This window comes from Scyliorhinus torazame, chromosome 4 (assembly GCF_047496885.1).
Source record: "Scyliorhinus torazame isolate Kashiwa2021f chromosome 4, sScyTor2.1, whole genome shotgun sequence".
Taxonomy (NCBI): domain Eukaryota; kingdom Metazoa; phylum Chordata; class Chondrichthyes; order Carcharhiniformes; family Scyliorhinidae; genus Scyliorhinus; species Scyliorhinus torazame.
The window spans coordinates 222,841,085-222,853,671 of NC_092710.1; the positions used below are offsets into that span (position 1 = coordinate 222,841,085).

The 12,587-nt window shown below is 42.3% G+C and overlaps 1 protein-coding gene across 3 annotated transcripts in view; it reads left to right on the top strand.

Annotated features, from left to right (window-relative positions):
• cep85l (centrosomal protein 85, like) overlaps positions 1 to 12,587 on the top strand; it is a 447,302-nt gene that overhangs the window by 355,793 nt on the left and 78,922 nt on the right. For 2 of the 3 annotated variants that reach the window (XM_072499390.1, XM_072499387.1), the window contains exons 5-6: positions 7,189 to 7,297; positions 11,525 to 11,713. In XM_072499390.1, coding sequence (XP_072355491.1) covers positions 7,189 to 7,297; positions 11,525 to 11,713 — 298 coding nt within the window. The remainder of the gene's footprint in view (positions 1 to 7,188; positions 7,298 to 11,524; positions 11,714 to 12,587) is intronic. The other variant, XM_072499389.1, reaches the window with a different exon arrangement.

Sequence of the window (12,587 nt, forward strand, 5' to 3'; positions counted from 1 at the left end):
TGGGGCCGAAACCCACGCAGATACGGGGAGAATGTGCAAACTCCACACAGACAGTGACCAAGGGCCAGGATTCGAACCCGGGTCCTCAGTGCCGTAGGCAACAATGCTAACCACTGTGCCACCGTGCTGCCCTATTATTGGCTTTGTTGATTGGTATTCTGCATAATTAACATCACATTAAAATCTACTAAGATTTTGCATTTCCTTCAGCTTCATTGGATATTTTAACAACTTTCATGGATTACGGTGCCATCTATGTTTTCTCTTTATGTGTAACATTAAACATTTGTTTATATTAAATTCTGTCTTCTGTTGTTCTGGCTATTTATATATTTTGTCCAACGCATTCTGTAATTTCTAAGGTGCCTTTTCTGCTTCCAACATCCTGCCACTGGTATCAACAGCAAATTTGACCACATTGCATCGAGGTTCTGAATTCAGGTGATTGATGTAAACAAGAAGTAGTAACGATCTCACCTCTGAGGTACCCGACTCAGTGTTCCCTGTACTGTACTGTAGATTTGGTGCTCAAGTCTCTTCAGTGGGACTATGAAGCCACACTCCTCTGGTTCAGAACATGTGACTGCTACCATGAGCGTTGGCTAACAACACATGGACGCTTCAGTGTTGAAAAAGTTAACTTCATCTGAATTTCAGGTTGAAGGTGTTCAAGTTTGTCCCATTGTGATCTTTGATGAAGAGGCTTTGGCTGGATTCTTCATTCCGGACACTAAGTACTCCTGCCAGAATTGTTCCTTGTCTCCACTGGCACTAGGAGCGGTGCCCAGGAGAAATTCCCTCTCCTTTTAATGCAACTTCATGCAGGAGAGGTTGCGGGATTCAGACTCCACCCCCCATCTGAGACTCCCTTCCGAGACCCCCATCAGAGCCCCCCAACTGAGCCCCCTTTTGATCAGAAACTCCATCAGAGACCAGCCACCAAGAGTCTCCCATCAATCACTCCTACCTGAAAGTTACAGAGCAGTCCAGACGAGAGTGAAATATCACTGTATTTTCACTTCTCTTAACATCTGCTGCCTCAGACAAAGTGTTTAAAGCAGCAATGTTACAAGAGTCAGAGACTTCCACAAACGCTAGGTACACTTAAAAGGACTTCAAATCTCTTGACAGCTTTTGAAATGTAAATGTTCCATTCAATTTCACACAATAATACATTGAATTAGCCAGTGATTGACACTTGTATTACTCCAGAGACAGGCGCCTCATGAATTGTTGATCTATCTTACCCTTCGCAATTGAATGATTCTCAAGTATCCTGTTTTGATGCACCACAATACTTATAAACATTCTTGTTATGATCGACAGTTCCTCACCACATCAAAAGCAGCTAAGTGCGCTCTGCTGTGTAAAAGAGCTTCAGAACGGGATTGGCGCCCGGTGCAATTCATCTCCCTTGGAATTCCTAGATCTGCTTATATAACAAAGGGAGGATCATTATCTCACTCAAAGCAGCACAAGTTGGAGTTTAAACCTGAGGCAGCAATCTAACATCTGCCACAATTATAACTCTCAGCTGTCAGGAGACAAGGACCTCATGAGTACTAAAAGTCTGAATCTGTCAGCAGAAGTTGTATTCTGACTAGGTATAAATGAACAATAACACGTTTTCTACTCAGTGTCAACCCAATTAGCAAAGAAGCCTTATGGCATTTGAGAATAGACCCAGAAGAGGACTAATAATATATTACTTTAATATTTAAAAAAATACATTTAGAGTACCCAATTCATGTTTTTTCCAATTAAGGAGCAATTTATCATTGCCAATCCACCCACGCAGAACAGTTTTGGGTTGTGGGGGGTGAGACCCACGCAGACACGGGGAGAATGTGCAAACTCCACACAGACAATGATCCAGGGCTGGGATCGAACCCGGGTCCTTGGCGGTGTGAGGTAGCAGTGCTAACCACTGCACCACTGTGCCACCCCTTACTTTAATATTTTGAGTTTCTTGAACCAGCTGGCTGTATAAGAAAATTGTAAGCCACTCCTGCTTTGGGATTCTCCCAACCTTTGCTTTTTCAGCTCTACAGGACCTTCTTTCCATCATCAAAACAGGATGGTGGGGTTCCAATTTTCCCACGTCTTCGTGTGCTTATCATAGTCATGAACACTATCCTAACCTAAGCTAAGGAATAACTATTCAACATAATAGGTTTACCTATTGTAAGCAGAAAATTCAAAGGATCACTTAGAAACATTAACCTGGGGGAGGTTGTGGCACAGTGGTATTGTCGCTGGACAGTAATCCAGAGAGCCAGGGTAATGATCTGGAGAGCCGGTTTAAATTCAACACGGCAGCTGGTGGAATTTAAACTCAGTAAAATATCTGGAATCAAAAGTAATAATGATGACCATGAAACCATTGTCGATTGTCGTTAAAAACCCATCTGGTTCACTCATGTCCTTCAGTGAAAGAAACCTACCATCCTTACCTTGTCTGGCCTACATGTGACTCCAAACTCACAGCAATGTGGTTGACTTATAAATACCCTCTGAAATGCCCTAGCAAGCCACTTAGTTGTATTCAACTTCTACAAAAACAGAAAAAAGGAATGAAACTGGATGGACCACCCGGCAGCAACCCAGGTGTCGTGTTGGGGGTTCCGCTATACAAACGAACCAACACAGTTGTAGATGGTACAACTCTGTTTTATTACACTTGATAACAACATCTGTTTACTCATGGCTGTGGTTCGTTCTTTACCCGTTAACCTGTGGACCCAGCCCTAACACTATCTTAGAGAGGCACTCAGCACATGGTGTGTGTCTGAGTGTCACGCTGTGAGCTCTGTGCTCTGAGCTATCTCCTGCTGGAATGAGCGGGAACTGTGGTGTTCCCTGTTTTATAGTGCGTGTGCTCTCACTGGTGATTGGCTGTGATGTTGCGTGTGTGTTGATTGGTCCGTTGATCTGTCCATCAGTGCGTGTGTGTGATTGCACCATGATATATTTATATGAATATCATGACACCAGGCACCGGAAACGACAATGGCATATGCAGCCCTGCTCACTACAATATATTTGACTCTCTGCCAAGGATTTACTGAGGTGGCCCCTCCTAAATTCTCACTTTCCCAGCCATATCAATTCTTGAGAGACGCCCTGCCACTGATTCCAACCATATATGCCACGTGATCTCTCCCACTTGAGGAATGTGTGGAGCCAGACCAGTTTCATGGTGCACGTGTGCACATTATAGCAGCTAGGCAGTATAAGAGACTGGTTGGAGGGCAGTACTGGATGGGAACAGAATTCTTGATATATCAAATTTTAATATATTGAAGATTCTGGAAAGTTCCTTCAACTGCAGTTTTTGGAGATGTTGCTGTGTCCTTTTGCATTTTCCATTCATACCAAGACAAAATGTATATCATGCAAGTCAACTGATTGTCATGATGAAAACAGATATATTGCTTATTTACAACAATTTTTGCTTCTGTTTCATTGACTATATCCACATATCTTGATTCTTTTATTTTTTTTAAATATTTAGAGTACCCAATTCATTTTATCCAATTAAAGGGCAATTTAACATAGCCAATCCACCTACCCTGCACATCTTTGAGTTGTGGGGACAAAACTCACACAAACACGGGGACAATGTGCAAACTCCACACGGACAGTGACCTAGGGCCAGGATCGAACCTGGGACCTCAGTGCCGTGAGGCAGCAGTGCTAATCACTGTGCCATCGTCCTGCCCTATTTTGATTCTTGTATGCACTGTGGGTGTCACTGACAAGACCAGCATTTGTTGCCTGTTGTCATGGGAGTGTCCCTTTAAGAAATGTTTTTGTCTTATCACATGGCTTCAGTGATGTCATTGTGTTGGTGGAGCTGGGCGATGGCTCTGGAAGTTGGTTTTACTTTCACTTTTGTTTGTGGCTCTGAATTGTTACTTTCATTTTCATATTTGGCTGCTGTACTCAGACAGTGAAGTATCTTGGCCTGTCTCTCGATTTTCAATTTTAAAGAGTTATTCCAAGAAAGAAACCCAATGATTATAGTTACCTTCTGTTTTTGTTATTAAATTAGAACAGTTAAGGGGGAATTGATTTAAGGGTTATACATAGAGTACTGTAGCTGTGCAGGGTCTTTATGTTTGTCGTTAATAATTCTTACTGTGTGTGTTTATACAAATGTTAACTAAATTCATAGAATAAAGCTTGTTTTTGGATTAAAAGTGCCTAAGCATTCTGATGAATAACACCTGAAAGGCAGGCTCTTGTGCTCATCATAACCAAAATCAATATATAGTTGCATCAGGTGAACTCCATGATATACATTGGAGTTTTCTAAACCCTGGCCCATAACACTGTCTTTAATTGCCCTTGAACTGAGTGACTTGCCATGACATCGCACAGGGCATTTAACAGCCATGTTACTGGAGCCACTGGTAGGCTAGACCAGGTTAGAATGACAGGATTCCCTCCTTTAATTTCATGAACCAGATGAGCTTTTACCTTGACCTCCTCTGCACTGTAAATTCTATGATTCTATAATGGTAGTTTCATGGTCACCATCTCTAAGACCAGTTTTCAATTCTAGTTTTGCCAATTGATTTCAAATTCCTGCAGCTGTCAAGGTGGGATTTGAAGCTATGGCCCCAGAACATTAACCTTGGCCTCTGGATTGCTCATCCAGTGTATCCAGACACACTATATATAAATATAGCTGGAATTTGCTGAGAGGTTTGACATAACTATGGCATATGAATGGAATGCTGCTGCTCATTTTTCCAAGGAGTTTCACATATTTTTATGCTGATTTTATGATTAAAAAAATTCCTCTGCATGAGTTTCCTCAATCAGCTGCATCATTCCCAAGTTACAATATCTCACCCATCTCATGAATATAGTTCCCCCTTCATACAAAAGACCCGAGGGCTTGAGTTGCCTGCAGTTACGGGTGGGATTTTCCGGCCCTTCGCGCTGGCAGGATCTTCGCCATTGACTCATCCCAATGCTCAATGGTGAGTCTCCCCCAGTCTGGAAAAACCTGCCACTGAGTGGGGGGAAGGTGGGGGGGGGGGGAAATTCCAGCCATGCCAGTTTTGGACAGGTGTAATTTTACGATATAAACCTCAGCTATAGCATTGCCTGAAGTTAATATATATGCCTGATATATCATGGTGAAATTGTTTTGCATTTCTTTTGAATTTCTCCTGACCGAGACCAGCACTTACTTATTATATGTATTTTATATGCATTTTATATATTTTCAAATCTTATTTTAGAATCTGTCACGTTAAAAGCAGGAACGCTTCTCCAGAGCAATATCTTAAACACGATGTGCTAATTATACATAAATGCTTGCTGGCGTCAAACTTTAATATCTGTTATCAGTCTCTAATTTTCACATCACTAAGATGAGGAAAGACCTAAAGAAAGATGAAATTCATCCTTCCTGGTTTTCTTTTTTTATCCTGATTTCCATTTTTCCTACACGTTTTGACAATCTTTTAATTTTTTTACCGGATGTGGGCATCACATTTATTGCCCATCCCTAGTTGGCCTTGAGAAGGTGGTGGTGAGATGCCTTCTTGAACCACTGCTGTCCATGAGGTGTAGGTACACCCACTGTGCTGTTAGGGAGGAAGTTCCAGGATGTTGCCCCATCGACGATGAAGGAACGACGATATATTTCCAAGTCAGGGTGGTTGACTTGGAGGGGAACCTGTAGGTAATGGGATCCCCAGGTATCTGCTGCTCGTCCTTCTAGATGGTAGTAGTCGTGGGTTTAGAAGGTGCTGTCTAAGGAACCTTGGTGAGTTATTGCAGTGCATCTTGTAGATGGCACACACGACTGCCACTGTTTGTCGGTGGTGGAGGGTTGAATGTTTGTGGAAGGGGAAGCAATCAAGCAAGCTGCTTTGTTCTGGATGGTGTTGAGTTTCTTGAGTGTTGTTGGAGCTGCACTCATCCAGTTAGATCCTCTCTTGTAGGAGATGGCCATTGCCTGGCACTTGTGTGGCACTTGTGGGCAGCACGGTAGCATGGTGGATAGCACAATCGCTTCACAGCTCCAGGGTCCCAGGTTCGATTCCCGGCTTGGGTCACTGTCTGTGCGGAGTCTGCACGTTCTCCCCGTGTGTGCGTGGGTTTCCTCCGGGTGCTCCGGTTTCCTCCCACAGTCCAAAGATGTGCAGGTTAGGTAGATTGGCCATGATAAATTGCCCTTAATGTCCAAAATTGCGCTCAGTGTTGGGTGGGGTTACTGGGTTATGGGGATAGGCTGGAGGTGTGGGCTTGGGTAGGGTGCTCTTTCCAAGAGCCAGTGCAGGCTCGATGGGCCGAATGGCCTCCTTCTGCATTGTAAATTCTATGAATCTATCTATCTATGAATGTAACTTGTCACTTGTCAGCCCAAGCCTGGATATTGTCCAGGTCTTGCTGCATTTGGACATGGACTGCTTCATTATCTGAGGAGTCACGAATGGTGCTGAACATTGTGCAGTCATCCGCAAACATTCCCACTTCTAACTTTATGATAGAAGTGAGGTCAGTGAAGCAGCTGAAGATGAGGCATATGCTACTAAAAGTTTCATGAAATGTAATAATAAGTTCCTCTCAGCAAGAGTGGGATAAGTTTTGGTTTAATTTCTCGGAATGCACAATCCAGGAAATTCCAGATCCCTAGATACAGAAGTACAACTTTTGTGTTTTTTTTCTATCTCTACATATTGCTAGTCACTCCTATAATTTCTCCAAGAATCCTCAAAGGTTACTGGAATCTTTTATCTCAGCTATTGTGGCACAATCTGAGGGTTAAAAACTATATATTTTTTATTATACTCATAAATCAGTTCATAGATTGATGAAATTCCTTATTTCGTACAGCCTCCAGCAGTTTTATTGTCACAACCATCTCCATATTATATTGGCCGGTGTTGCAGTGTGTTTTGAGTTATTTTACATTTATTGATGAGATGCCATGATTCCAAAAGACACCACAATTAGCTTCCACACTTGCTAATTATTGGACACTTGAGTGACACAGCTGAACATCATGTTGTTTTCACGAGTTACCACGCCTGGTCTCACTGGACATATGATGCAGGCCTATTTGATAGAAGTGATGACAGAAAGGATAATGGTTTGTTTGGAGGCACAAGTGGAAATTTAAAGTTAGAGATTTGTTTGACTCCCAATTTTCATTGAATTTTTTAGCCAGGAGCGGCAGATTTTCCACCTTCAGCAAAAAATACAAGAAAATGAACACCGAGCACAAAAAGCACTTTTGGAACGGTTTGATCCTGCGTTCGTGATGAAAACTCAGGTAACTCTATGACATAAATATGATGTGGAGATGCCGGCGTTGGACTGGGGTGAGCACAGTAAGAAGTCTTACAACACCAGGTTAAAGTCCAACAGGTGTGTTTCGAATCACTAGCTTTCGGAGCGCTGCTCCTTCCTCAGGTGAATTGTGCATTCACCTGAGGAAGGAGCAGCGCTCCGAAAACTAGTGATTCAAAACAAACCTGTTGGACTTTAAGCTGGTGTTGTAAGACTTCTTACTGTACATAAATATGATACACAGTGCTGAACATCTGTGGCTCATCTGGTGCCCAACACTGGCTGGGCCAGCATTTATTGCCATCCCTAATTGCCCTTGAGGAGGGCATTTAAGAGTCAACCACATTGCTGTGGGTCTGGAGTCACGTGTAGGCCAGGCCAGGGAAGGACGGCAGATTTCCTTTCCTAAAGGACATTAGTGAACCAAATGGGTTTTTATGACAATCAACAATGATTTCATGGTCATCATTAGATTTTTAGTTCCAGATTTTTATTCAATTCAAATTTCACCATCTGCTGTGGTAGGATTCACACCTGGATCCCCAGAACATTACCCTGCATCTGTAGAAATCTCATCCAGTGACTACACCACTGCCTCCCCAGGAGATTATTTAGACCAGGACTTGGCTATGACCTGGTCGGTCTCATGTTTGGGATTCTTTTTGTCGTGGAAGGTGTCGAGGGCAGCACGGTAGCACAGTGGTTAGCACAGTTGCTTCACAGCTCCAGGGTCCCAGGTTCGATTCCCGGCTTGGGGTCACTGTGCGGAGTCTGCACGTTCTCCCTGTGTCTGCGTGGGTTTCCTCCGGGTGCTCCGGTTTCCTCCCAACGTATTTGTGTGGAATTGGATAAAGGCTTCTAATAACAGAAATCCCTTGTCCTTGGTTCTGGCCGATGCTGATGAGACCAGGTGGTCTAGGTTGCTGCATTTTGTCCCTGAGCTCCAACTGTGGACCAGACTCGAGATTCAGTCTGGACCCTGCTAAATCTCACGTTAACCCAGTAAAGATGCACAAAAGTCATATTCAGTGAATCACCGCATTTTCCCACAGCAACAGGAATTTATTTACTGTGAAAATTAATTATTTTCAACTGTGTCACTTCATTTATTAAAAGCAAATGGGGTGTCAGCTTTTGCTCTGCAATAGTGTACTTTCCTCTGAGGCAGAAAGTTGGGTGTTCAAGCACCAGTTCAGAGACTTGAACCCACAATCTAGAAAAACACTTAATTGGAGTACTGGGAATGGAGGTGCCAAATTTTCAATGAGATGTTAAACAGATTAGGATTTGTCTGCTTTCTAAGGTGGACATAAAATATCCCAATACCACTCTTCAGAGAAAATCAGAGAAGCTTTTCTGTTACCCCTAACCAACACTTATTCATAAACCAAATGATGAGTTAAGCAGAAGTTACTACTTCATTGCTGTTTGTGAGTCCTTGCTGTGAACTAATTTGCAGTCACGTTTCCCTATATTACGTACAGTGACTACACTTGGAAAGCACTTTGGTGGATATGAAGTGTGGGGCCAGAAACATAATTACATTCATTTAAGTTATTTGTTTCTTTTTTATTTACCCGCTCAAATTGTCAGCTTGGTTTAGCTAGTAACATTCATGCATCAACGTTAACACGATTGTAGGTTTTAAACACTTAGGGCGGGATTCTCCGGCCGCCCAACAGCCTCATGTTTCTTGGCGGCGGGAGTCGGTGCAACGATCACTGGTGGAGGGATTCTCTGCTCCTGCCGCTGTCGGTGGGAATTTCTATTGAAGCCAACTCATGCCGTCAGGTGTACTACCGGCGGGATCAGAGAAACCCATCACCAGCGAACGGCCGGAGAATTTCGGCCTTAATCTCAGCAAACACTGATTGACGGAGTGCTATATTCTTAGAGATGCCTTTTACAAATTAGATTTGCACTAATCTTGGCTTCCCTTTTCTTCATTGCCTCCAATGCTTGCGCATCTTTGCAAGCCACAGTATGACAGCCAATACTCGGTTGTTTTGTTCAGGCTCATTTACTACCTGGGCTTTGTGCTCCTCTATTTCCCAAGAGCCAGTTAGCTTTCCTGACAAGCTGCTACAGATTACACCAATTATTTCAGTCATCTGTGCATCACTCCCTACAATCCTTCTGCAGTATTATATTGTGTTGCTGAAACATTTCGTTTATTTTCCAATTTATGTTATTTTCCCAATTTTCCATAATAATTGCCAAAGGTTGTTTATCATCCCACCATGCTTACGCAACTTATCCATATTATTTTGTTCTGTTATTTTGTTGCACATTGTTTGAAACCCTCTCCCCAATTATGTGTGTTCTGAAAATTTAGACAATTTTGTATCTGTTGCATGTTCAAATCATTATCTACACAGGGACCACAAAAGTCCCTGTGCTAATTAATAGTGGCAAGCCTTATATTTCAATGGCCATCATGACACAGCTTTAATTATAATTATCACTTCTTCTGGCTCAGTTAGTTTTCAATAACCTTCACAGGCTTCCCTCCTTGTCCATGCCTTCCTATCTTGTGGGCTCACTGCTTATATGGAGCTGTGAATAATACTAGCTCACAATAAAGTGCAGTCGATAATCAAATTTGAGGATTAAAATAATGAAAATAATTTAGGAAATTAATCCCGTTAAAAAAAAAAGAAAAAAATGAATCATGCATGAATCCCTCAGGATAGTGTCTAGGCTCAACCATCTGCAGCTGCTTCATCAATGACCTTCGTCATTGGTCAGAAATGGTGATGTTCGTTGATGAGTACACAACATTCAGCACCATTTGTATCTCCTGATACTGAAACAGTCCATGTCCAAACGCAGCAAGGTCTGGACAAAATACAGGATTAGGCTGACAAGTGGAAAGTGACATTCATGGCTCACAAGTGCCTGACAATGATCATTTCCAACAAGAGAGACTCTAACAATCGCCACTTGACATTCAATAACATTGCCATGGCGGAATCATAAGACTATAATTTGTAGGAACAGAAGTCGGCCATTCGGACCAGTCTGCTCTGCCATTTAATCTGATATGATAATCCTATGAATATGAATTCCCACTATCAGCATCCTGGGGTTTACCATTGACCAGAAACTGAACTGGACATATAAATACAGTGGCTCCAAGAGCAGGTCAGAGGCTAGTAATCCTGGGGTGAATAAGTCACCTCCTAACTCCCCAAACTCCACCATCTACAAGGCACAAGTTAGACATGTGATATAATACTCTCCACTTGCCTGGATGAGTATAGTTTCAACAACATTCATGAAGCTCAGAACCATCCAGAACAAAGTAGACCACTTGATTTGTATCTCAACAACAAACTTTCCTTTCATCACCGACGCACAGTAGCAGCCGTGTGTACCATATACAAGATGCACTGCAGGAACTCATCCAAGCACCTTAGAAAGGACCTTCCAAACCCACAACAACTAGAAGAGCAAGGTCAGTCGACACATGGGAACACCACCACCTGAAAGTACCCCTCTAAGCCACTCACCATCCTAACTTGGAACTATAACTATGTCGTTGAGTGAAAACTCTGGATCCCCTCCCGAATAGCACTGTCGGTGTATATGCACCACATGCACTGAGGCAGTTCAAGAAGGCAGCTCACCACTAACTTCTCAAGGGCAGTTAGAGATGGGTAATAAATGCTGGCCTAGCCAGTGCAACCATATACAATGAACATAACACCCCTTTGAACATTGAATGGCCGTGGGGCAACAGTTGCCATCGTTTCTCTGGAAACCCCGCCATCAGAAAAACCATGCCCATTAACTTTGTTAATCTTTTCACAAATGCAGCCACATTTGCTGTGTATTTCCAGAATTGGCTGCCTTTTTTGTGGCATCGACCTTTTGGACTGAATGGCCTCTTATATACTGGAAAATTGTATGTAATTAGAGATGGTATCTAAGCAGTAATTTTAAGATCCTTGACTGTCATTGGAGAGCCTTGACAGCAATGCTGATAGCCCAAATCAGCCACAATTTTCTTATTAATAAACAGTCTTGCCTCTATAGATACATAAAATTACCTCCTGCTGAGATTGTTCGCTTTTTTGCATTGTGGTTTAACATCCAAAGTGACCTGACTCTACTTTCTTACATCACAAGCTGGGCTGCAATGGAAAGAGTCAAGATTACCAGAACTCAGATTCGTTTTAAAAAATGGATATCTTTTTCCTTCCTTCAGCAGCATGAATCCCCTTGTCAGAATATGAGACATGCATACCTTACCGAAACATCCAAAGTGGTTAACTGTGGAAAGACCGACTTACAGCAAAAATTGTCTGCAGCTGAGCTCGAGATTGTACATCTCAATGAGTGCCTCAGGAAAAACACACACAAATACATGGAAGAAATAAAGAAAATGGAAGAGAAGGTAAAACCCTGTGATTACCAAAGACTGGTAGAACTAAAAAATGTTGAAACCATCGCTCCATGAAGTATAACCAAGCCTTGATATTGTCATCAGACGTTAAGTAAAAAAATTGGTGTGAAATTGAATTTCATTCAACCAGACCTTAGGAAATGTATTCCCAAAATCCAAATGTATTCTGTAGGGTTCTTTATAATTGAGATATATATACATATGAAACATATATTTCTGAAATTATTAGGGATAATACGGCCATCTTAATCAGCAGCATGAGGTGAGTAACTCAGATCCTGTGTCCAAATGGTACAAGTTAGGAATGTGGAGCTTGACGCTATCCAAAACCAAGCAGTCTTGGTCCCATCCACCACCTTAGATCTTTACTCCCTCTACAATGGCTGCAGTATATAAGATCTACAAGATGCACTGCTGCGCTTGCGATGGCTTGTTTGACAGCAGCTAACAAACTCATGACTTCTATCACCTAGAAGATGAAAGGCAGAAAGCACATGGGAGCACTGCCATCTCCAAGTTCCCTTCCAAGTCACAAGCTCTCCTAGTTTAGAAATATATCCTCGTTTCTTTACCATTGCTGAGCCTAACTCTTGGTACTCCTTCCCTTACAATACTGTAGGTGTACCTTCACCACAGCTAGCCGTGCTACTGGAAGGCAGTTCACTACCACCCTCTCAAGGGCAATTAAGGATGGGCTATAAATACTGGCCTTGCCAACACTGTTTGCACATCCTGTCAACAATTTTTTTTTAAATGCTAATTTTTCATGTTTGCATTTTAAGGATTAAAAAAGAATTAATGTAATCACCAACTCTTTTTCAGTGTTTAAAAACCTCATTGTTATTTGGAAAGTGATGAGTGTGCG